Source organism: Pongo abelii, chromosome 15, assembly GCF_028885655.2.
Source record: "Pongo abelii isolate AG06213 chromosome 15, NHGRI_mPonAbe1-v2.0_pri, whole genome shotgun sequence".
Taxonomy (NCBI): domain Eukaryota; kingdom Metazoa; phylum Chordata; class Mammalia; order Primates; family Hominidae; genus Pongo; species Pongo abelii.
The window spans coordinates 94,155,866-94,182,989 of NC_072000.2; the positions used below are offsets into that span (position 1 = coordinate 94,155,866).

Sequence of the window (27,124 nt, forward strand, 5' to 3'; positions counted from 1 at the left end):
AAGAGGCTGTGAACACACTTCCCTACGGCAAAGGCCTGACCCTATTAGGGAGGCCATCGTTGAGGCTGCGGTCAGAGGGTCCTATAAAGGTGCCGTAAGTGGCCGGGCGCCGTGGCTCACGCCTGGAATCCCAGCACTTTGGGAGGCCGAGGAGGGCGGATCGCCTGAGCTCAGGAGTTCAGGACCAGCCTGGGCAACATGATGAAACCCCATCTCTGCTAAAAATACAGAATTAGCTGGGCGCGGTGGAGCACGCCTGTAATCCCAGCTACTCAGGAGGCTGAGGCAGGAGAATCGCTTGAACCCGGGAGGCAGAGGTTGCGGTGAGCCGAGATCGCGCCACTGCGCTCCAGCCTGGGCAGGAGAAGCAAAACTCCATCTCACAGGCAAAAAAAAAAAAAAAAAAAAAAAAAAAAGTGCCGTAAGTGGTGCTCTACACAGGTTTTTTGCTAAGTATTCCATAACATTATTCTGAAAAGTTATGTACTCCTTTTTCCATATTTTTAATTGATACCTTAAACTTTTATTATAAATTTAAATAGTGGAAAGGTATAGAAGTTCCACCATAAAGTAAGATCTGATTTTTTTTTTTTTTTTTCAGACGGAGTTTCACTCTTGTTGCCCAGGCTGGAGTGCAGTGGCATGATCTCGGCTCACCGCAACCTCCGCCTCCCGGGTTCAAGCGATTCTCCTGCCTCAGCCTCCCGAGTAGCTGGGACTACAGGCATGCACCACCACACCCGGCTAATTTTTTGTATTTTTAGTAGAGACGGGGGTTTCTCCATGTTGGTCAGGCTGGTCTTGAACTCCGGACCTCAGGTGATCCGTCCGCCTCGGCCTCCTGAAGTGCTAGGATTACAGGCGTGAGCCATTGCGCCCGGCCAGATCTGAATTTTTTTAAAAATAAACTTTTTACTTTAGAACAGTTTTAGGTTTACAGAAAAATTAAGATAGTATAGAAATTAATATATATCACGCACTCAGTTTTCCGTATTATGAACATTGCATGCGTATGATACATTTGCTGCAATTAATGAGCTAATGCTGGTACATTATTAACTAAAGTTCATACTTTATTCAGATTTCCTGGGTTTCCCATAATGTCCTTTTCCTGTTCTAGGATCCCATCTAGGCTATTGCATTACGTTTAGTCACCATGGCTCCAGAGGTTCCTCTTGGAGTTTCTTAGGCTTTCTTTGTTTTTGATGGGCTGGCCAGTTTTGAGGAGGATTGGTCAGGTATGTTGTAGAAGATCCATTCACCTCTTAAGAACATATCTTGGTTACTTCTAGTTTTTGGTGATGATGTAGAAAGCTTCTATAAACGTTCATATGCAAGTTGTTGTGTGGATGGAATTTTCAAACCAGTTGGGTAAATACCTAGGAGCTTGATTGCGGGGTTATGTGGTAAGACTATGTTTAGCTTCATAAGAAACTGCCAAACTGTCTTCCAAAGCGGCTGTACCATTTTACATTGCCCCTAGAAACAAATGAGAGTAGAAATTATCCAACTGAAACAGGGAGAGAAAGGAGGAAGGGGAGGAAGAGCATGAAGATGTCGTGGAGAAGAACAGAGAATGATAGATGTGTCAGATAATATTATTGATATAAAATATGTACAACTGGAGTTTGAGAAGGCCATTCTCTTCAAGATTGTGGTAAATGGAGTATTTGAAGAAATCATGGCCAAGAGATTTCTATGTTTGATGAAAGACATAAAGTGTTCTGGAATTTTGGTTTCAATTTGTAGTAAGGGGGAAAAATCTGCTCACAGAAGTTTGAATGTCAGCCAAGGAGCAGGTCAGATTGAATGAAACTTAGATGGTCCAATATATGCAATTCTAGGAAGTAAGGAAGGAAAGAAGAAAGGGAACAAGGAAGGAAAAAAAGAAAGAAATGAACAAATCCTATCCCATGGGCCGTCCAAGACAAGTAGCAATAGTGAAAGCTTGGTAAGGAAATGGACTCAAGAACTCTCTCTGACACATTTGACCTTAGAAAAGTTATTTAAAATTAAACTTGGCTTCCTTATTTAAAATTAAAAAGATGTTCAAACCTGACTTCTACCTTAAAATGACTGTTGCTATGACAATACACACAATATATTTCCAGCCCCTTGGTCAAAATTTTTTTCTATAAATTCAATATTATTGGAATTGCTCTTTCTGAAGTCACATACTTTAGCCAACTTAACTGTTTTGCTGTTAAAATTTTTTTCAAGGATCAGTAAAGCATAAAATGGGGAGTATATTTGGATTTCAGTTTACGTTTTCACATAAATCTGCATTTTCTCTGAAGTTAGAATTAATTTTTTAATTCACATTTCTGAGTATTTCGTCAACTTAATAATCTAAGAAACATTTCGATTAGACACTCTATATTTTATTATGTTAAATTGTTTTAAGCTACTTTTCAATCCCTGTGGCCAATCCAATTTAAGCCTGTTTTATAAGAAAGGTTACTTTGTGAGCTGCTATTCCTAATGCCATTGAATTTCAATTTGTGTGTGTATATGAATTTTTTAACTGCCTAGTTCTGCAGTTCCAAACAAATTTCTCAAAAGTTATAAGCTACAAGAAGGAAAGTAGCCAACAATTCATTTTTATTAATCCTAAATTACAATTCTGTAAGTGAGGTGTGAATACCAAGTAGGCTGATTGGTGAGATACACTGTTTAGAATTTATATACATAAGTGAGCGTTGCTCAGTGGGAATGCACACCTATTTCCAAGATGCTTCAATTGTTCGCAGCATTTCTGAAACTCCTCTTTGAATACTGCCTTTAGAGATTGCAGCACATTTTAATCTTTGTCTTTTGAAAGTGGGTTTAATAACCCAAAGTAATTTTGGTTAAGTTCGTGATGCAGAAGATGGAAAATATATATATATTTTTTTGAGACAGAGCCTCACTCTGTCGCCCAGGCTGGAGTGCAGTGGCACAATCTTGGCTCACTGCAACCTCTGCCTCCCGGGTTCAAGTGATTCTCCTGCCTCAGCCTCCCGAGTAGCTGGGATTACAGGCATGCGTCAACAAGCCTGACTAATTTTTATATTTTTAGTAGAGATGAGATTTCACCATGTTGGCCAGGCTGGTCTCGAACTCCTGACCTCCGGTGATCCACCCGCCTCGGCCTCCCAAAGTGCTGGGATTACAAGCGTGAGCCACCAAGCCCAGCTTGGAAATTAATTTTTAATACCTACTATGTGCTAAAGGCTTCTCTTGGATTGTCCAGTGAATCTGGGTAAATTCATTTTAGGTTTAAAATGAAGTGTCACCATAGAATATGAATCAATGTCATAGATGATTTTCCCACTGCAGGTAATAATGCAGCATCGTAGGAAAGGCATATGTTTTCGGTCAGGCTGACAGGTTTGAATCCCCACCCTGACACTCTTCTCCCATCACCATCACTTAGCCTGAATCAAGTTACTTAGATTTTCCGGGACTGTTTCCTCATTTATAAAAGAGGATGACTAATATCTATCTCAATAATTTAAAAAATAAAACAAATATACAAAATACCTGGCATAATTAGTCCCCCTTCCCAAGGTGACAAAGTGAAGGGAAAAATACTCATTATGATGAAGATGATCCCGGATGTTTTTCAAAGTGAGTCTTATTATTTTATGGTTGCATTTTTCTATTATCTTGTCAGATATGAGTTCCAAAAGTATTTGTTACTTCTCTATTTTGGGCAAAGATGTTTTGTTTTTGGTGTATTTAGGAGAAGGGACTGTGTGTGTTGAGTTTACCTGGTTGTGGGGTGGTATGGCAGAGGTAGTTGTGAACAATGGGACTGAAAATATAAATTGATACCCGATTATGGAGGGCTTTGAATGGCATATTACAGGGTTCAACATTATCCAATAGAAAAGATGGCCACCGAAAGCTTTTGAGCAGAGACAAAGTAATTTTGTCTGTGCTTTGGGAAGATAACGGACGTGTTAGATTAAAATTTGTTGACAGCAGGGTTTGCTTCTTACTTGCACATCTTTTACTCATCTTTATATCAATGAGTAGAAGAACAAATGACTAGGTGGAAAGATGGAAGGGGGAATAAGGACAAAGGCAGAATGATCAGGAGGGGATGGAAGACAATGCTGTGAGAGTTTACAGAGCCAGGCTCAAAAGGATTCAGCAAGTGTCTGGATGACGGAGCTAAGGAAGATGGGGGAGACTCGAAAAGAACTCTGCGGCAGCTGGCTTGGATGACAGCTCTGGGCGGGGGGTGGGGCAGCAGCTAGGAAAAAGAAACACAGAATGGGAAAATCGTTTTGAAAATGAGAGGAACAATGAGTCTGATTTCAATTCAATGAGTTTGCATGGCAGTCCGATAGGCAAATGAAAACACAGGTCTGGAGTTGAGCCGAGGTCAAGATAAAGATTTGTTTGTAGAGTCATACCCATAAAGATAATAGCTGAAATCTTGGTGGTGATGAAATAATCCTTGGAGAATGTGTGGATCAAGAAGATTGGCCAAATACAGGGCCTTGGAAAATGCTAATACTTACAGGATGGCTGTAGGAGAGGAAGCAGGAAAAGACAGAGGGGAAAAAATGGGCACAGAAATACCAGGAGAGACCCATGTCATGGAAACTGAAAGGGAAGGATTTCAAAGGTGCAGCTGTCAGGGCAGACCCAGGAGAAAGGACAAGTGTGATGAGGTTAGAGAAGGGCTGGTACGTTTGGCCATTCATTAGCAGCTCACTGGTGACCCCTTTGAGAGCTGCTGCCATGGGGAAGATGGAGCTGGGTTACAGGGAGAGGGCAAGTCAGGGCAAGGGAATCGTAGAGAGAAGGGGGCAACAGCTTCTGCTTCCACCTTTAACTGCTTCTTCTCAGTCTCGTTAGACTTTTCTCTGCTGTCCTAGTAAATGTTAACGTTGCCCAAGACTCTGTCCTTGGCTCGATGCTTACAACAGTTATGGTTCTCTTGGTTTCAAATAACAGAAAGCAACTCCAGCTGGCTTGAGCAGAAAGATTTATTGGGAGGATGCAGGGTTACCTCACAGGACCCAGAGGGTTATGACTGGGCCTTGGACATAAGCTTTAACCAGAAGCCAAGCACCATGGGGCTTCTTGTCTCCTTTCTTGTTCCCCTCTCGGTGTCTTTTTCTTTTTTCTCCGCTCTCAGTGCCAACTAGCTGCCTTGGGTTTCCAGGCCATGTGGTAGAAAACATGTGTGCCACTCACTCCTGAGTCAGACCCACTTACTCAGCCCCTCAGAGGGGCACTGCTGTCTCTCACTCATGCCCACTCTTGGTGTTTCCCAAGGGAAGAGATTGAGTTGGTCAATAGATGTCCACCCTTGAGCCACTCAACTGAAATCAGATCAACAAAGTCATTCTGCACAGACAGTAGCATGTGGACTGGGGACAAAGACAGCGACTAGGACCTGGAAGTGAGAAGCTCGAGAAAAAGCTTACAGGATGAGGATTTGGATTGGGCCCAGGGCAAGTGAAAAGAAGGGGAAGGTGACATGAGTGGCTTCTCATTCTCTCTTTCTGTATTTGCCCTGAGAGCCTGGATCTTCCTGAGTAGCAAATCCGAGGAGCACTCTCCCTCCTAGACTACACTTTACAGCTAGACAGACATACGGTTTTCTTCTAAGAAAGAAAATGGGATGTCTGCTCAGATCTTAAAAACTTCCCCTGTCTGCGACCAGCCCTGGGTATACCTGGGCCAGTCCCCAGTGGCCATGTCCATACCCCCTGGGTGAACCAGAGTTGATTGCTCCAAGGGGCCAGAGCCTCTATGTGGGGTCTCTAGACTTGAAACTGGATGAATCATGAGCCAATTCCTTTTCAGGATACTGTGAGGCTGTCTGTGACTAGGGGAGAGAGGCAGAATCTGAAAGTGCTGGTATGGTTGGTTCTGGTTATCCTGGAAACCCACTGCACCACTGCCATCTCTATGTTAGTTCTATCAGATAGCCCAGTGTTTTCCAGTACATTCTCTGGCAGTCTAAGCTAGTTTGGGTGGTTTTCCGTCATTGAGACAAAAAAGAGCCTTGACTAGTCCAGGGTCAAGGGAGTTGCCCAACAGCTATCCCCAACTTGGCCTCTTGCCTGCAGCATCAGCTGTAGGAAATGACCCCTCCCTTTCCCCTGTCATGTTTCCCGGGAGAAATGAGGTCCGAACAGTGACTGCAATAGGAGGTTATGGCTTTCTGGAAATTCTGAATAATGCCACTTTGTTCATGTATTACTCCAATTTTGATATTTTAAAAAATCTGAAGTATGCATCATTTATGTTCTGAGATCAGGATCAACGACTCAATTATTCAACTTATGATGAAAATACTTGCTGAACAAAACTCTACCCAAAATCAGAAAGGAACAATTCATCAACTTTTCATCAACTGGAACAATTCGTACATAAACACAAAAGCTACTCAATGATACCATTGATCCACTTTGTTTTTGAAATAAGATTTTATTTTTACTTGATTTTCAATGTTTTCTTCATTTTAGATAAAGTTTAGCTTAACAGGTTTTGAATAAGACTTTATTTTTTAAATGAACTTTTAATTTTAGAATAATTTTAGATTTATAGAAAAATTGTGAAAATAGTAGAGGGTTCCCATATACCTCACCCAGTTTCCCCTACTATTACCATTATTTATGAGTAGGATACATTTGTCACAATTAATGAACCAATAGTGATACAGTATTATTATTAGCTAAAGTCCATACTTGATTTGTTTCTACTTAATGTCTATTTTTTTTTTTTTTTGAGACGGAGCCCGCCACCACACCCAGCTAAATTTTTTTTTTTTGTATTTTTAGTAGAGACGGGGTTTTACCGTGTTAGCCAGGATGGTCTCCATCTCCCGACCTCGTAATCTGCCCACCTCAGCCTCCCAAAATGCTGGGATTACAGGCGTGAGCCACCGCGCCCGGCCAATGTCTGTTTTTTATTCCATGATCTCATCCAGGATACCAAATGACATTTAGTTGTCACATCTTCTTAGGCTCCTCTTATTTGACAGTTTAAAACTTTATTTTTATTGGCCAGGCATGGTGGCTCTCGCCTGTAATCCCAGCACTTTGGGAGGCCGAGGCAGACGGATCACTTGAGGTCAGGAGTTCAATACCAGCCTGGCCAACATGGTGAAACCCCTTCTCTACTAAAAATGCAAAAATTAGTCAGATGTGGTGGCGCACACCTGTAAACCCAGATACTCAGGAGGCTAAGGCAGGAGAATCACTTGATCCTGGGAGGCGGAGGTTGCGGTTAGCCGAGATCGCGCACTGTACTCCAGCTTAGGTGACAAAGTGAGACTCTGTCTCAAAAAAAACCCACAAACATTTATTTTTATTAAGGTTATCTGCTAATAATTTGTATGATAATGATGCTTAATGTTTCTATATTACAAATTTACAATTTTACTTGACCTTTAAATGTTAACACTTAAAAAGTGAATTATATTAAAAGTTCTTTGACTAATGTTCATGTTATGCATTCCGTACACTTATAAATAAGAGTACTGATACCAGTATTTTGGAATTACCTTCACTAAATGCTGAGTGTCCAGCATTGCTGTTCTTGCTCCAGGATAGCAGTTATTGGAGCCCAGCAGGACAGGCAAGGCACGGGGAACGTGAACACACATGGCTAAGGCTCTGGGTGCAGGACATGACTGCTAGGAACCAGGGGGTGTGCAGCAGAGGGCAGCTGAGCAGCTCAAGGCTTGCTTCTCTGCAGTGAGACTCCCAAGCCTAAGCCATCCTAAAGGGTTCTGCAAACATGTCTCTTGCCTCCAGTACCCTTACCACTCTGTTCCTCCTCTGTATACAGCCCGAGAGGGCTTGCTCGTGTTAGCCCAAGCTGGTTTCTTTGTCTCGCACAGACAGTGCCCTAGGACCACTTTACAGTGATGATTTGGACTCAGGGACATTGTCTTAGAGAAGTCTTTATATATATTTTTTAATTGAAAGTGTTTTTTTAGAGACAGGGTCTTGCTCTGTCATCCAGGCTGGAGTGCAACAGTGTAATCATGGCTCACTGAAGCTTCAAACCCCTGGGCTCAAATGATCCTTCCACCTCAGCCTCCCAAGTAGCTGGGACTACAGGTACACATCACTAAATCCAGATAATTTTTTATTATTAATTTTTTGGTAGGGATGGGGTCTCGGTATGTTGCCCAGGCTGGTCTCCAATTCCTAGGCTCAAGTGATTCTCCTGCTTTGGCCTCCCAAAGTGCTGGGATTGTAGGCACGAGCCTATCTTAGAGAAGTCTTAAGCCTATGCTTCCCAAGGCCTGGCTCATTGCTTGGAACATAGTAAGTATTCTGTATGTGTAGGTGCTATTATTTGTTCAACCAATGTTGAGCAAATGAAGGAAACTGGCACCATTGGCAGGAAAAGGCTGCCCCTCTGCAGATATTAGGAGATGATGAGATTCAGGGTGGGATGGTGAAGATAATGAAATGAGTGAGTGGAGCACCGTGGCCTGCAGTGTGGAGAGGGCAGGGGGCAAGAAGAGTGAGGAGGAAGGGGACCACCAGTGCCATCCCTAGCCCCAGCTCTAGCAATGGCGGCCTGACTCAGGGCTGCTGGCCACACAGAAGGAGACCACCGGCAGCAACTACCTCTAGGATTCTGAGATGCAAGTCCATCATCAGCATCCAAAAATTATGATTAAAAATTTAGTCAATTACTTATTGCATGCCTGTGCCAAAATATCTCCCGTAACCCATATATGTGTGTGTGTATATATACATATGCACCTACTATGTACCCACAAAAATTAAAAATTTTTTAAATGTTTAATCACAAGTCTGTAGCATGACATCATTAGTGGAGTAGAGTCTGCTGACATTACAATCTATTGATCTCCCCAGAGTTACCAAAAGTAGTTCACAATAGTTAGGCTTCCTTCTGTCCATAGTTCAGAGCATATTCAAAGTCTCTAAAGCTGACATGACCATCTGAGTCTCGATCTACTTCCCTGGAAAATGAAACAAAAAGTCATTTACACATTATTCTCGTTAACACCTATGCACCGAGAGCACATTAGAATCTTTATTTATTTGCATGTCTGTGTGAGAGAGGAACCTATTTTATCTACTTGAAGGCTGAGATTGATGCCTGTTTTTTCATTGATAATAAAGGTTTGCAGGAAAGAAAGGGTATTTATTAAAACTTACAGAAATAATATATTCCACATATTGAAAGAGATGAAGCCAAATACACAGATTATATAAGAAAAAAAGAAATGGCTCTTTCTAATTATCTTACACATGTCTTTCTGTGATATGTCAAAAACATATGCAGGCCAGATGCAGTGGCTCACACCTGTAATCCCAGCACTTTGGGAGGCCAAGGTGGGTGGATCACCTGAGGTCAGGAGTTCCAGACCAGCCTGGCCAAAATGGTGAAACCTCGTCTCTACTAAAAATACAAAAAATTAGCTAGGCATGGTGGTGGGCCCCTGTAATCCCAGCTACTTGGGAGGCTGAGGCAGGAGAATTGCTTGAACCCAGGAGGCGGAGGTTGCAGTGAGCTGAGATCACGCCACTGCACTCCAGCCTGGGTGACAGAGCAAGACTCCATCTCAATTAAGAAAAGAAAAAGTGTGTTTGAAAACATAACTGATGAGTAATGGTCCCAACTCCTCTTCGGGGGCATTCTAAAACAATGCCTTACAAGTAGCTTCTGCAGTTGATGCCAATTATATTTTGTTCAAACATCAAATTTGTATCAACCATGACATAGGACTTTTCAAAGCAAAGATTGGCCCAAGCAAGAGAGCCACTAATCACTGTAATAGTTTTAAAGCAGGCTTTTAAAATATTGAATTCTAAAATAAACTTTCTGAATATTTCATGCCAAAGTCTCTGAAGTCTATAATGGTTCTGGATAGAGTGATGATAATTTTTCATTCTTTTGAAGTAGAGAAAAATCCCTACTTCTCTGCCCCAGGGCAAAACCATGTTGCAGTGTGTTCATATAAAATGACTGCAGACTGCAGAGGCCATTATTCTTGTTACTTCTTTTGGTAAAATATACATGATGATTTCATGCTACACAGGACCAAAAGCATAGTGTCAGATCTCTTCTAAGGGATTAGAAATAATCAGTATCACATTACTAACTACAGAATATAAATCATCCCTTTTATTAAATTAGATAATTGAGGATTCTTAATATTGCCTAAGTATTTTTTCCCAAGGAATTGGATTAGATAAACGGCCTTTTTTCTTTCCACTCTGAACTGGTATGGTTGAACTATAAATCTCAGAGGGTGAGTTAAGCGAGTAACCTAGAAAAATAATGTTTAGAATAAACTGCTTCTGATAATATTTTGTGTGTGTGCGAGTGTGCTTATTCACTTATTGAGATGCCGAATGCTTGTAGAGAAGCAAATCCCTTTGCCTGACTTTCTCAGTAAACAACCTTATTGTTATTGTATTAACTTTTGGTTGAGATAGAGTCTCACTCTGTCACCCAGGCTGGAGTGCAGCGGTGTGATCTTGGCTCACTGCGACCTCCGCCTCTCCGGCTCAAGCAATCTTCCCACCTCAGCCTCCCGAGTAGCTAAGACTACAGGCACACAACACCACGCTTGGCTAATTTTTGTATTTTTTTGGTAAAGATGGGGTTTCACTATGTTAGCCAGGCTGGTCTCGAACTCCTGAGCTCCAGCCATCCCCCTGCCTCGTCCTCCCAAAGTGCTGGGATTATAGGCATGAGCCATTGTGCCCCGCCTGTTATTGTATTAACTCCTAATTTTTCTTGCTGCTTTTGCTAGAGCTTTCCATCATAAAATGAGTACAGTATAACCAAGCACTGTTAAAACTGGAAAGTTTATTCATAACATGTGGGGTGGCATTTTATTCACATAATGAATGGCAGGGCATCATCATTTTAAATTTATATTTCAAATGAGACATGCTGAAATACTTTATGTCTTTTGACTTTTCGTCCTCATCACATATATACAAGCAGGCCTGGTCATCTCACGGAGAGTGCAGAGGAAATTCAAGTTCAGAGCTATCATTTTAAAAGCTAACAAATACTGTTTTTCATTGCAGACAGAATTGTTCTGAAGAAGGAAGGTCTCAGCACCCACACTCAAATCACTGTGACAGAGAAGATGTGCGGCGGGTAGAATTAGTGACTGGCTGAGGAGAGGAAGGAAATGTCATCAGGTTAAAAAGCCCTCTTGTTTCTGTTACAGCATTCAACCCTAACGTGAGTTTGCTCTAGTTTTGAAACTAGAATGCGTTGTTTTGGTGTCATCAACAAACCCTCAGCACTAAAAAATTCAGCTCCCCCAACCCCCCAACCCTGACTCGAAAGAAACTTTAGGAGGGTAAGACCTTTGTCTTGTTTGCTGCTGTGGCCCCACTTCTTGTCCCACAGTAGAGGATGAATGTTGAATGAATGAATTTGTGGAATAAATGAATCTGAGGAAACAGCTGATAATATTATAGAAAATCTATTACCTCCCGGGAGGTACTAGGGAATTAAAGAAAGAAACTGTCACCTCATTGTCTTTACCGAGTCTAAAAACACTAGTGGCCGGGCGTGGTGGCTCATGCCTGTAATCCCAGCACTTTGGGAGGCCCAGGCGGGTGGATCACCTGAGGTCAGGAGTTCGAGACCAGCCTGGCCAACATGGTGAAACCCAATCTCTACTAAAAATACAATAATTAGCCAGGCGTGGTGGCGGGCGCCTGTAATCCCAGCTACTTGGGAGGCTGAGGCAGGAGAATTGCTTGAACCCAGGAGGCAGAGGTTGCAGTGAGCCAAGATCGTGCCACTGCACTCCAGCCTGGGTGAAAAGAGCAAAACTCAATCTCATAAACAAACAAACAAACAAACAAACAAACGCACGCCTGAGAAACACCTTAGACCCATCATCCAGGGACACATAAGTAAGTCGATTACGGCTTCCATGCTCAACCACATTTTGCAAAACATAGACTAGGTAGAGACAAGACCACATGAGAGACAAGCTTTGGAAAATGAGGCTCAAAACATGGGGCAGTGGAGTGAGGGAACCCCCTGAATGTCAGGCTGAATCATTTAGAGTTAAGAAGCAGGAAATTGTGAACCAACTTAGAACACTGGGTACACATGGTCTAACCCATAGTCAAAGACCACGCACTTCAATCCAGTTAAGCAGCTCCCCTTTTACCAGACACAGGGATATAGGTATAGACACATATACAGACTATCTCAGAAATGGCTTTTCAAAGGAATTAAAGTTTATGCAGATGTAAAAGAGGAGAATTAACAACAACTGCTTCTAGAAATGTAGGCCCAATGAAATTAAAGGCTTTTTTGGTGTGTTTGTTTTTGAGATGCAAAAGGGAGACCTGGAATTGATTTTGGGAGTAGAGACTCAAGAGAGCAGAACTGGCTGGGTGCGGTGGCTCACACCTGTAATCCCAGCACTTTGGGAAGCTGAGGTGGGTGGATCACTTGAGGTCAGGAGTTCGAGACCAGCCCGGCCAACATGGTGAAACCCCATCTCTATTAAAAAGGCAAAAATCAGACAGGCGTGGTGGCATGTGCCTGTAATCCCAGCTACTTGGGAGGCTGAGGCAGGAGAATCGCTTGAGCCTGGAAGACGGAGGCTGCAGTGAGCTGAGTTCACACTCCAGCCTGGGTGACAGAGCCAGATCCCATCTCAAAAAAGAAAAAAAAAAAAAAGAGCAGAACTGCTCTGTATTACTTGGTATGAACAATTTAGGGCCATCTGGGAGGAAGGAGATGACAAGCCAAGACAAGAGAGGGTACAGGCACAGGGAGATGCCATATAAGAACAGTCATGAAATTCCCCAATGATGCCATGATCAAAAGTCCTTCAATTAACTGTTACATTTCCTATGTACTTCCAAATTGTTTGTATTACCTGTTCTAACCTCTCCCCTATCTTCACCAAGGGGCGTGCCAGGCACACACACACTGTGGGGGATGGTGACTTTGGGGTGTCAGTGTTGAGTCAGGGGCTGAAGATTGAGTCAGGAGATGAGCTCTGTCTGAAGGTGCAGCAGAGAGCAGGAAAAGCAAGCAGGGAATGGCAGGATGATCTATCCTCTGAATTCTCTCAGAGAAATGAGAACTCAGAGCCATAAGCCTGCTAGGAATTTGCAAGAATCTTGGGAAGTGCTTCATAATCCCCCAGGTGTAGAATGGAGGTTCCAGGCAATACTCTATGGACTTCGAAGTACAGGAAGACCTCAGATGACACAGGATACATTCCAAATTTGCAGAACTAGACTCAGTCCATTCAGTTGAATTCCAACAGTTTTTAAATTTGTTAAAGTACAAATATTTTGATTCATTGTATTAAAAAGTGGTTATAGGCCAGGCACGGTGGTGCACACCTTTAATCCCAGCACTTTGGGAGGCCATGGCAGGTGGATCATTGGAGGTCAGGAGTTCAAGACCAGCCTGGGCAACATGGTGAAACCCCATCTCTACTAAAAATACAAAAATTAGCTGGGCATGGTGACGCACGCCTATAATCCCAGCTACTGGGGAGGCTGAGGCAGGAGAATTGGTTGAACCCAGGAGGTGGAGGTTGCAGTGAGCTGAGATCGCGCCACTGCACTCCAGCCTGGGAGACAGAGCAAGACTCCGTCTCAAAAAAAAAAAAAAAAAAAGAAATAGTGGTTATAATTACTTTCATCAGCATGAACTTTAGCATTTTTCTCTCTCACATCCAGATTTTTTACACAAGATTCTAATTGCTCTTTTTTTGGCGCTGTGTGGGCTTCAACAGCCCAGGCTGGATGCTTCCCTGACCCAGAGCTAAGAGGTCTCAACCCTGAAGGAGCCAGGGTTTTACACTGGGACGCTTTTCTTAAAATTATTAATAAAAGGGTGGGAACGTATTGCTCTAATACATTCTGAAGGAAAACCTAGGGTTTTTTAAATTTAAAAAATGTCAATAGTTGGCTGGGTACGGTGGCTCGAGCCTGTAATCCCAGCACTTTGGGAGACGGAGGCGAGCAGATCATGAGGTCAGGAGTTTGAGACCAGCCTGATCAACATAGTGAAACCCCGTTTCTACTAAAAATACAAAAAATTAGTTAGGCATGGTGGTGGGCGCCTGTAATCCCAGCTACTCAGGAGGCTGAGGCAGAAGAATTGCTTGAATCCAGGAGGCAGAGGTTGCAGGTAGCCGAGATCGCACCACTGCACTCCAGCCCAGGCGACAGTGCGAGACTCTGTCTCAAAAAAAAAAAAAAAAGAAAAAAAAAAAAAAGAAAATAGTCAATGTCTCTCACAAGGAGTAAATGTTTCTTGTATGAAAATGTTGACATCATAACAATTTCTTAGAATGTTCTGAAAGTAGTTATTTCTTGGAAAATCATTTTTCTTGTAAAATTATTCAGGAGTACCCCATGTCTAAGTCTCCAAAGCCAGGCTTCAGACTAGAGTACTTGCTTTTACCCAAGTTACTTAAAAAAAAAAAAAAAATGAAAGAAAGAAAAAGGAAATGGTTTAAATTTGATTACATTGAAACGATGGAATCTTTTCTATCAAAATGACATAAAGACTATGAAAGTGATATTTTTAAGTGGGAGCAAGAATGCAGAATGGTATTCGCATCATCATTGCAATGTTTTCATTTTTCATTTTCATTTTAATTTTAATTAATTAATTAATCTAGAGACAGAGTCTTGCTCTGTCACTCAGGTTGGAGTGCAATGGTACAATCTCAGCTCACTGCAACCTCTGCCTCCCAGGTTCAAGTGATTCTCCTGCCTCAGCCTCCTGAGTAGCTGGGATTACAGGCATGCGCCACCACGTCCGGCTAATTTTTTGTAGTTTTAGTAGAGATGGGGTTTCACCATGTTGACCAGGCTGGTCTCAAACTCCTGACCTCAAATGATCCGCCCGCCTTGGCCTCCCATAGTGCTGGGATTATAGGCGTGAGCCACTGCGGTCGGCCCCATAACTGCAATTTTATAAACATTTATATTCTTTTGGGCAGAAGCTGAAGGCTATATGTTACACAGAAACTTGTCTTATGAAGATGGTAGGGTTTTGGGTAATTCTGTCTTAAGATATTCCTTAATATTACTTATATCTTTTTCAACTGAAAGAATATTTTCTTTCAATTTAGTCTGAATTTTCCAAACAATTGGCCTTATTTCAAATTGTATAAATCCACAACAGCTAGTGCTGGGCTTCTCAACGTCAGCACAATCGATATTTTGGACCAGACAATGCTCTGATATAGCAGAGAGGGGGCTGTCCTGGGCATTGCAGGACGTTTAGCAGCATCTCTGGCCTCCACCTGCTAAATGTTGGTAGAACCCTCTCCCACCCCTCATGCCCAATTGTGACAGCCAAAAATGTCTCCAGAAATTGCCAAGTGTCCCTTGGGGGACACAATCACCCCAGTTGAGAACCATTGAGCCAGAGGAATCACAGTTTAAGGCAATCCTTTCGAACATTCCAGCTAAATCTATACTTGCTAATATAATTGCTTTAAAGACTTTTTCTTAAAAAAAAAATGATTTCAGGGTCAGCTGAGGCACTTGTTTCTCAAATCATGCAGATGACTGTCCCAACACTCTAAGGTTTTGAAATGAGCCCAGAGAGGACCCCACTGGAGAGGCAAACTCTTGCTGGTGGTTAACAGGGCCTGTGCCAGACATATCTGTGTTCCCAACAAACACACTGACAGATAGTAATTATTTTGAGTCACTGTGATAATCCCATGAGATTTTGAAAGTTGATGCCATATTTGATGCACCTGAAATGTGAATGAGAAATTTAATGTGGAGGCCAAGATTTAAGTGAGAAAAGTTTTCTTAGTGGAATTTTTGGGGTGGGGGAAAAGGGAGAGAGCAGCTTTTTCTCTTTGATTCTTTATGGAATAATTTAAACCAAAGTCAAAACTGCCATTACATTAGGGACAAAGCTGTCATACTGACTGAACAGTGAAAGTAAAAATTACCCTCCAAGCAAGGAGCCCCTGCTGGGGATGAGAGGACCCGCCAATTGAAGATGTAATGATGACAGCCTCTCCCGCAAGCAGCCTTCTCTTCTGGGGAGCCCGCTGCTTCTTCCCACTGGCGTGCTTGCCTCTTTGTTGATGAGAGTCCTGCAGGGCTCTACAGCAATTCAGCTGGTAATGTGTTTATTAATTTTACCTTTCTAAAGACATGTGTTAAGAAAAGCCATTCGGATACACAGGAAAGACTAAAGAGATATGCAGATGATTTCTGGTCTTTTCTAGGCTCCAACATGACTTTGGCAGATGCGCTGCATTCTCTTCGGTGTGTACTGGGGTTCCTTTGTGTCCGTCCCATGGTATGCAACCTTCTTTGACTCCAGCCATTGCTGGGAAAGCCTCGCCCGAGCCAGTAACAGTATCTTTTGCTGTTTGGGACTGCTCTGACACCTGGGGTGGCACCCCCTACCTCCCAAATGTGGAAGCATGAAAAAGAGTGTTAAGGCCTTCTTCAGGCACAGAGCAGGTAGAACCTCTTGACCAGTTTACACTCCAGCTCACTCTGCTGTTCTCTCTTTCCTTCACTGTGCATGGCTCCAGTCTCAGGCTGGTAATTAACACTTAAAAGCCTGTGCACGAATTATTGAATCAATGTACCAAAGGAGCACAGGACTGTTGTGGAGACTGCACCCTTATGGCAGGAAAAGGCTGTGGCAATACCAAGCCTCACCTCTGCATCCCAGATGGCCACATGTGGGTAGAACAGAGCAGGTGGCACCCCTTCACCAATGCACAGAGCATTAGTCAAGCACCCCTGGACCAATGAGGCATGAGGCCCGGGGGATAATGGCTGTCTGCTTTGGTGCTTTACGTAGACAACTCTGAGGTCATTCTCTTGGCTCATCAGAGGTTCCGGTGGGATCAAGCTCCAATCGCTCATAGTAGTAATGAGCTTGGTGACAGACACTTGCACTCCCTCATTCTCTGTTTCACAACCACCTGTACACAAGCCCTCATCAGGCTCTGCTTTCAAGAAGAACCCAGGTTAAAACACAATGGAAAGTTTATTTTGAGGGATGAAACTTCACACAGAGCATTTACATTGCCATCAGCAATAGCACGTCATATCAGATTCTCATTCAAGTAAAAGAGATCTCACTACTTGAAAGAGATCAGACTATTCCTCTATTTGCAAAATGCTTTTTTTTTGGAGGAAATTAAATATTGCCTTTAAGAAGAGCTCTGAAGTTTGAAGTTCCAAGCAATTAAAATGCCAGAGTTAACCAGAAAAAAACACTGCAGCAGTCTTCTTTTTACTAATATACATGTCTTATTAATAATATTTAGTCCATTAATAGTAAATAGTATTATTGGACTTTAAGTGCTCCTTCAGAGTGAGGACAAGGGATTCCTGAATATAAGATTCTTACAGGGTCCTTTTGGATGCAGAGGTATAGTTATGATCTGACCATAAGCAAGTGGTGGACCTGGCTGTTTAGGATGAACTGTGAAGGGTAAGAGAATGTCCAGATCAGGCCAGGAATAAAGAACTACATAAGCCAGGCAAAACGGCAGCCTCATTAGCACTCGGCTCAGCCTACTAGCCTAACAATTCCATGGACATTGTTCGTTTCTTCCCCAACTTCCATCTTACCTGCTCTGTGCCATGTGGCAGCTGTGTGACTGTGGGGGAACAGACCCCCACCCCAAGCTCTAGAAGTGGGATCTCACTGGCCTTAACCAATGGCTGTAATCCCACTCTCCTTACCACAGTGACTGGCTCGAGGATTGATTGGCTTAAGCCAGTTAACACATGTCATTCCTCCCTGGCCACTACTGATTGGTAAAGAATTGGTACAAACATAATGAAGTCCAGGAATTTTGTTTGCAAGTTGAGAAGCTCTTTCAATGTGGACATCTGAGATGCAGAGGTGAGGCTTGCTATTCCAACAGCCTTTTCCTACCATAAGGGTGCAATTTCCACAACAGTTCTACGCTCCAATGGTACACTGATTCGATAATTTGTGCACAGGCTTTTAAGTGTTAATTACCAGCTTGAGACTAGAGCTATATACAATGAGGGAAAGAGTCAGAGAACAGCACAGTGAGCTGGAGCCTAAACAAACCATGCCTGAAGCCTCCCCTATGTCAAGACTCTTAGTCACTGACCCAATAAATTCCCTGTGTTGTTTAAGGCAGTCTGAAATGGATTTTCTGCTACTTGGAAATGAAAGCATCCTGACATACAAAGGATTCTGTCTGAAATCTTTTCCAAACCTTGCAGTATTTGGAACCTGATGGACAAGACAGCAGATACTCAATAAACATAGTATTTTTGAAATGATTATTCCATTTTAAAGAAACCATAAATAATTTAGATTTCTCTTTGGATGCGAGCTCAAGATTCTGGATTATTCTCCTCAGCTCTGCATTCTAAAGAAGTAACTTGCTTGCTGTATCCAACAGAAAGTTCTGTTTATGGTGCCTTAATTGTGATTCTTAATGCACTGAAGAGGCTATTGAGGGGACTAATATATATTTTCCCTAACAAGTGATGGAATAAATTCTCCAGTCCAAGAAAAAAGGAAAAATGGATGTAAAATACAGTCACAGCTTACCAAAGTGACTAACCATAAATAATGACTCACTTTTCCCTATTTACTGAATTTTAAGAATGAGGAATCTCACTGACAGCTAGACATATTTTAAAAGGAAGAAAATGTAATTTCAGTATGTCATTTCGGATTATTGACCACTTGTAGACATGTAGATAAATGCAATCAACATATAGCCCAAGGCCCTGGGCTATATTTCCAGGAAATAATTTGATATTCCTTCTCTATCAAGTGTTTTAACAGAGCTGCTAATAAACAGGGATATGATCGTGTTTCTAACTTTGATTCTCTGGAAGAGAAATGACAATGTAAGAAAACAGCACAGATCAGACAGCTTTCAGGATAAAGTGCAAAAGTCAAAGTGAACATCTTTGAACTAATCATAACAAATCTGTTTCCTACACTTCTGAGTCACTAAGATCTTCCATTTTTCCCCCCATGCCATAAATGTGCAACTACCACAGGCCCACTCTGAATATGGCCGGGAGACAGTGTGGTCCAGCAGAAACCCCCCAGGAGGGAGCTCTCTGCTCAGCTAGGCTGCTGCCAAGCCCTGGGCAAGTTTCTCAACTGCTATGACTTTGAAGCTCCTCACTTGTCAAGCTGAATGGCTAGGCTAGAAGATTGCTAAGATTTGGTTCAGTTCTCAATTTTGATGAATCTAAGCCGGATCTTAGTTGTACAACCAGTATCTTCGTATGCAGAAAATTGGAAAATGCAACCCAACTCCTGTTAGCCATGTTTAGCCTTTTAAAAAAAAAGTAGTTTGAACCTTTGACCCCATGGACATTTATAAGGAAACATAAGTATATATAAATGTAAAGAAAAAAGATCCTACCATCAACAATATGAAATATGAATGGAGATAAAGCCATTTCTATTTCAAATATATAATCACTTCAGCTGAGATACCCAGTATCATCTTGAACTTGATTATGAGATAAAAGAAATGGGACAGAGATGGCAATCATTTAATCTCTTAAGAACAGCTATTCTGAAGAGCTTTTCACTCTATGCTCAATAGATTTCTAGCAGGTTATGATCTGGCTAGAAAGAAAGCATAATGATGAAGAAAATTATGTTTTCAATAACACAGGCTTTTTACAGTACAAGTCCTTCCACAAAGGAGGCAATAAAATGAACTCTGACCACTTTAACAGATGGCATAATGGCTCAGTGCACAGACGTGGCCTCTCTGAAAGCAACAAGTTCATCTCCTTGACTGGAGGTTTAGGAATGAGCTGAACTTTCAAGTGTAATGTAGGAAAGATTACATATTTCCATACAAGAAAGCTGAGTATTAGTGGGTTCAGAAGCTTGGAGAGATGGACTGAAAGAATAAGGCTTAATGAGTTTCATTTTGCTAATGCAACAAATAGAGTTGAAGTTGAAATGTGAACTATAAATATCAAGCCATTTGTAAATGCCCTCATAATTACATTGTTAGCCATTGTTTAGACGGAAGCTTGCCTTTTAAAAAGCATACTTCCTCAGAGTCAGAAAATACCAATTGTCAAATAATGCTTATTTTCTTTAATAGTATAATATTTTGAGTGGGATATATTTTTAATAATACGTGATAGAAGGACTGTAGAGTCGTTTGTTTTCTTTGGGAAATTTGATAAATCAAAAGTTTATCTGGGAAAATAAATATGCCATAAAATTCAAAATATTTTTAAAAATAATAATGTTATCAAAACAAAAGATAAATCCTCAATTCAGTAATTAAAACAGTATGATTATTACTCAGGAATCAATAAGAATAATATCCAGAAATATGTATATATAGGAATTCTGCAAAAATCAAATGAGGCAATTCAAACGAGTGGGGATGGAATAGGTTGGCAGGAAAAGAAGCCGGGATAATTGGCTATCCATTTGGGGATGGGTGGAGTTTGACTCCATGGTAGAGCCTGCTTTGTGTTCAACAAAATTTACTTCCCTCTCTTCCAGGGAACATAGCTAGACTACATTTCCCAGCCTCCCTTGCAATGAGATGCAACCGGGAGTCCTGGCAATGAATGTTAATAATATAATGATATAGGAACAAAGACTAGCCATTGCTCCATCTAATTAAAAGCTAATATTTCAAAGGCCTGTATAGGACCTTATAATCACCCTAGGGGCTGTGACATGGCCAGATCCTGAAGGATATTCTCATACAGTGTTAGCAAATACTCACCAGTAAGTGAGTAATTTACTCTATAGATCTTGGTTATAGAAAAATTACTTTAAAATTCTGTGAAGATAGCTTTTTTTTTTCCATTAAATGAGAGTGCAGGAACTTATATAAAAATTAAGATTTGTTTTTAACAGCTTATACTTTAGTTTTCAATAATCCATTTGGGAAAATCAGATTTTACATCTCAGCCCATTTCTCATTGATGCGATGTGCATCACTGGGCCACTAGGAAATTTGGCCTTAGTTCAGCATGACTATAATAAATTATTTATGTTTTCATTTACAACATGCTCCTAGCATTTAAAACCTCTGGGTCTGTGGACAATAATACATGACATAAAAAATGAATAACATTTGATAATGAAACAATTCCCTCAAATTATCAAAAGCACTCTATTAATGGAGTCCACTCACAATAAAAAAGTCACACCAAATGGAATGACCAAAAGGGCTTTTAACAAGAGAATTTCAGTCTAAAGAGATAAAGGTTCAGAGGGCCATATACAAGCATTTAGAAAATTATGAAATGCATGAGGAGTGTGAATATGGGCAAATCAATCAAATCCTAGGATTAAAACTCAGGGACTCCAAGTGAAAGTTCAGAGGGGACATTTGAGGACTCAAACCTGGAAGTGCTTCTTCATCTAACAGTTAGAATTTGTTTTCTATCTCTGCACTAATTCTCAAAGTTGTTATGGAGATGGGAGAAGAAAAAGGAACATACTGTGAGGGAGGTCTTACAAATTGCATATGACATCCTCATTCCCCGACCCTGTCCACCTCTCTCCCTCTGCCCAGCACTAAGCATTACTCCCCAGACAGGTGACCATTATGCTGAAACTGGTGTGCCATCTGCCTTAGTGAGTGGGGGAGGCAAAGAGTCTTCAGAGGTTTCAGGCCAGGAACAGACACTGGCTCATGAGGGATTTCAATAATGCGTAAATCACTAAGAGACATTAGGATGTTGGGGAGCTCTTCCTACCCTTGGGAAGAAACTGCTCTCCCATAAATTGCCACACTAATACCAATTTCAGGGATTCAAATTACTGGCCCAATCCAGCAACACACTTTCTGCTCATTATCTAGTTTCTCCTGCCTCCAGGCAGGGCCACATCATTGATTACGGAGCATTTCAGCCACTAAAAAAGATCACGCTCATCATTAAAGGCATTAAGTGTTGATCTGTGCTGGCTAAGTGACTTAAAAGGTTCGTGCCCTTCTAGTAACAACTCAAAGAGGCTATTTCAGGATATTTATTAAACAAATTAAGTATTTACATTATGCTCAAGCACAGAGGCACAGTCACCGAGTGCAGAAGTGTAAGAAGACAAAACCAAGAGAATTCATGTTGGAGAGAACTCGGCATTTTTAGTTCTTAGAAGTGGGGGCTGAGGAACCTTCAAATGTCTGAGAAAGAGAATGAATTGGGCAGGGAAAGGGTTCTACCTCCCTCCCCCCCGTCAATGGCGTCCCAATGACCACCTCTTTAAAAGGGGATAAACAGTGATTAAAGACTGCAGAGACAATTTAGAAAATCTCCTTCAAGGCCTAAAGACTAAAGGAAACAGGTATATTAACCCTACAATTTTCCCCCACAATTTAAAATTTTAGGACCCTAATAATGATGACCCGGATTTTAGAAGTATTTTCTGTAGCCTATAGTACACACTATGGTGAAGGAACCCATGTTTTCTTGAATACAGCTGCAGCCCATGAATGCTGGACCATCAATATGACTGTGATTAGTGTTCCTCCTCACCTGCCTATGAACTTACAGTGGGCAGAGGCCACCTATATCGAGTTCACTGTGCTGTTCCCAGCATTTGGCACAGTGTCTGGCACACAGTGGTGTTCAATAATGGGAGAGTTTGGAGATGGGAGAAAGAACTCACCACCCCATGATCTTACATCAATTGCTGTGAAAATGTTGGCACTTTTCCTTCCGGCAGCATAAGAACATTTGGATCCTGCTATTTAAATGTAAAACAGATGTTTCTCCCCATTGTTACAGTCTTTATAATTTTCATTTTTAATGGCCATATGCAATTTTATCGAATGGACTTGTAATAAATTATTTTTTGTTGGACTTTTGAGCCAATCCAGTCTTTTCACTTTTATAAATGTATCACTGAACACGCTGAGTAACTATGCAGAGGTGGGTGGATCACCTGAGGTCAGGAGTTTGAGAGCAGCCTGACCAACATGGTAAAACCCCATCTCTACTAAAAATACAAAAATTAGCCAGGTATGGTGGCGGGCACCTGTAATCCCAGCTACTTAGGAGGCTGAGGTAGGAGAATCACTTGAACTCAACAGGCAAAGGTTGCAGTAAGCTGAGATTGTGCCACTGCACTCCAGCCTGGGTGACAAAGTGAGACTCCGTCTCAAAAAAAAAAAAAAAAAAAAAAAAGGATTCCTGAGTTCAGTTACTCATTCACCAGGCAAACACTAAGAGCCCACTATGGTCCACGCACAATAGGTTCTGAAGATACATGGGTGAGCAGAAAAGACAAGCGTCCCTTTGAGTTTTTATCCAATCCTGGGAGAGAATTCTACAAGCAAAATTAAATAATTCTATTCATACAAGCAAAATAACATTACCAGTGTACTAAATGCCCTGGAGGAGTGACAGAAGGTTCCAGGAGAGGGTGGGACATAGGGGCGAGAACTGGGCAGCAGGTCAGGGGAGCATGACCTGGCTGAAATCTGAGAAGCATGGAGCTAATAAGGGAGGTGCAGGTGGGGAAGAGTTCTCCAAGCAGAGGGAACAGCATGTGCAAGGTCCTTGTGGCAGGACAGAGCAAGGTATATTCAAGGAACTGAAAGAAGGCAAATGTGACCAGGCACAGAGTAAGGATAAGCATGGAGCCAAATGAGGCTGTGGGGTGCATGGGCTGGAACTATTCAGGTCCTGTAAGTCAATGTAAGGACCTTGGTCATGATCCAAAGAGTGATGGGAAGTCATCAAAGTGCTTCAAGGAGGGGGCTGACGTGCTTGATATAAATTTTGGAAGTTTATCTTTGCTTAATAACAACCCGCCCCAAAGGTATCCATGTCCTATCCCCAGCACCTGTGAATATGTTGTATTATGTGGGGAAGGAAACTTAGGGTTGCAGACAGAATTAAGGTTGCTGACTCTAAAATGGGGAGATTATCCTAGGTTATCTAGGTGGGGCCAATGTAATCTTGCGGGACTTTAAAAGCAGGAGAGGGCGTACAAGAATCAGAGGAGCCAGAGAGATGTGAAGATGCTAAACTGCCAGCTTTGTTGATGGAGAAAAAGCCATGAACCAAGGAAGGCAGGGGCCTCTGGAAGCTGGAAACAGTAGACATGGCTTCTCCCCTTGAGCCTCCAGCAGGAATGCGGCCCTGCTGACCACCTGGATTTTAGCCCAATGATGGCCATTTTGGGTTTTGGCCTTCAGAAATGTAAGATGATAAATTTGTGTTGTTTAAAGCCACCAAGTCGGTGGCAAATTGTTATTGTGGCAATAGGACTCTAATACAAAGGAGATGATCATGAATTTAGTTTTGGATATTTAAGTTTTACAAGTCTTTGACACAAAGAACATGGACATTTGGAAGTATTATTCATCTACAGCCACTCTCCTAATGAGTAATATGATCTTTATTTAATTATTTTACCTTCCATGATCTCAGTGTTATCATATATAAAAAGAAAATAGATTTAAGGTTGGTTCCAGTTCTAAATCTCTGAGCTTATAAGCCTGGAAAGGAACAAATATGCTTTTCACTTAGATTCCTGTCAGAAATTGGCAATCAGTGGGGAAAAAGTGATATTAAAAATAGTGATCTAAACTAAAGGGGGAAAAGATTCCATTTTTAAAAAGTACCCAAAATATGAAATAACTAGAAATACCTTAATAAGAAATGTGTTGAATTTATATAAAGAAAACTACAGAACTCCTTTGAGACATATAAAAGGATATTTGAAAATGTGCAGGGACAAGCCACGTGTGTATTCCTGGACGGGAAGACTGAACATTGTAAAGATGCCAGATCCTTCCCAATTAATTTATAGGCTGAATGCAATTTTCATCCAAACCCCAAAGGGAGTTCTTGGAACTTCACAAAAATGATTTTACCATTCATCTGGAAAATAAACAGGCAAGAAGAGCTGAGAACAAATTTGACAACAAGAAACACCAGGTTTTAGAACACATTGTCAGAACTAGGGGGGGAAAGGTGTGTCCCTGGAGTAAGAATAAGCTGACCAAGGGAATAGGATAAATGTCCTGGAAAGGTCACCTCGTATGTAAAAGGGATCAGTACAGCACAAAGTGATAAAGTCATTATATATAAATGGGGATTATTTAACAAAGGATCATGGAAAAACTGGCTATTTGGAAACAAAAATGCTTAGATCATCACCCCATGCTATATACCAAAATAAGTTCCAAATTCATTAACATGTTAGATTGTCCTAAAATTCAAACCAACCAAGAATATGGAAGCAGATATTAATCTGGTCTCTAGACAAGGAAAATTTTCTTAGTACAAAAGCAATTGAAGAAATTGTGAAGGAAAAGATCACAGATTTGAATACATGAAAACTTAAAATCTTTGCACATCAAAAATCATAATAAAAGAAAACAATAAGCTGGAAAAACAGTTGTAATAAAAATAGAAACAAGTAAATGTTTTCACTACAGAAGAGAAAATGGGCAAATGGTATGAATAGATAATTCACAGAAAAAAGAACAGAAAAGGCTAATAAACATGTAAAAATGTTCAAAGTTATTAGCAGTTGGAGAAATAAAACAAAAAAATAAGATACTCTTTCCACCTATTAGATTCGTAAACATTTGAAAGATAACATTCGGTCATTGGTAAGAACAGGGCGAGAAGGGCATATACAGTGAGGGGAGCAGAATTTGTTTATTAGGCAATTGGGTAAGAAGAACCGGGAGCTGTAAAAATGATAAAATAACTTCATACTCTCTGATATGATACCTTGATATCTAGGAACATCTCCTAAGAAGATAAAAGTGAAGACAAATTTGTTTATTGTAGGGTTATTTATAAAGGAAAATGGCAAAATGACTGAAAAGCATGGGATATAAAACTCACACTCATCTTAACAAAAACAGAGAGAAACAAGGAAGAATCAACACCAAAATATTAATGATGATTATCTTTGGTTTGGTATGAATACGGTTGTTTGGTTTGTTTTTTGTTTGTTTTGTTTTTTCTTTCTTCAGACCTTTCTCTATTTCCAACATATCCTATGAGGAGCATTTGTTACTTCAGCCAGATCTCCTCCCAACCGTCCACCCCCGCCCCACCTTCTACCCTCCACCCCCTATAAAATGCCTACGTGCTCAGCACACAACCACTTCTCTATTTTGTGAGTTTCCCATTGCGAGCAGCTGATAGCTGAGGGAAAATTCATGCTTGATAAAATCATCTTCTGAGTGATGGCCAACCAAGGAAAACCATTTCACACTTAGAGAGTTTACATAATGTGAGTTTATAAGAAAGGAATGAAAGAAAAGATGTTACGGGCAGAACTTTTAGAGAAACAACCGTGCTTGACTCTGCGGAGAAGGAATGCAGTTCCAGGGTGCCCGGTGTCTGCGCACATTCCTCGGCTGCTGCTCTCTTTCAGTGACTACATGGTCTGACTATTTGACTCGTTTGACACTCTTTAGTAATAAATATATCCCCATATGGAAGTTTTACTGAAAATAGCTCCCTGGGGGGAGAAAAAAAAAAAACAACCTTTTTTTTTTTTTCCACTTTGAATCGAACCACAGGTATAAAGTAGCTCTGAACTTGGTGTTCAGTGCTACAACCTCTAGAGCACTGTACAGAACAAATGCCCTGAAGTGAGAACTTTTCATGTCTTCTTTTCTTCCCCCTTTGCTTTTCTGTCCCTTGCTGAAGTGAGCTGTGGTGAGGGCTTCAGACCTGCCGCCTGCCAGCAACACACGGTCTGGACCACTGGGAGAAAGGGCTCTACTGACCTGCCCACCATGCTTCCAGAGTCCAAGCCTCTCCCCAGAACAACAACACGTAGTCATTTTTCCTTCAAGGGACTTTAAAAATCACCCAGCAGGCCAGGCGCGGTGGCTCATGCCTGTAATCCCAGCACTTTGGGAAGGCGAGGCGGGCAGATCACCTGAGGTCGGGAGTTCGAGAGCAGCCTGACCAACATGGAGAAATGCCGTCTCTACTAAAAATACAAAATTAGCCTGGCGTGGTGGTGCATGCCTGTAATCCCAGCTACTCGGGAGGCTGAGGCAAGAGAATCGCTTGAACCTGGGAGGTGGAGGTTGTGGTGAGCCAAGATCACGCCATTGCACTCCAGCCTGGGCAACAAGAGCGAAATTCCCTTTCAAAAAAAAAAAAAAAAAATCACCCAGCCCCACTCTTTC

General features: G+C 41.5%; 1 protein-coding gene across 6 annotated transcripts in view; it reads right to left on the reverse strand.

Moving 5' to 3' along the window:
• Nucleotides 1-985: 985 nt before the first annotated feature.
• EFCAB11 (EF-hand calcium binding domain 11) overlaps nt 986-27,124 on the reverse strand; it is a 165,753-nt gene continuing 139,614 nt past the window's right edge. For 2 of the 6 annotated variants that reach the window (XM_009249385.4, XM_009249386.4), the window contains exon 6: nt 6,416-8,953. In XM_009249385.4, the coding sequence (XP_009247660.2) occupies nt 8,872-8,953 (82 nt within the window). In that variant the 3' untranslated portion in view covers nt 6,416-8,871. Of the gene's footprint in view, nt 1,480-6,415; nt 8,954-10,797; nt 11,130-27,124 lie in introns of those variants that run through there. The other 4 variants (XR_008513159.2, XM_024232079.3, XM_054530395.2 and 1 more) reach the window with 3 other exon arrangements.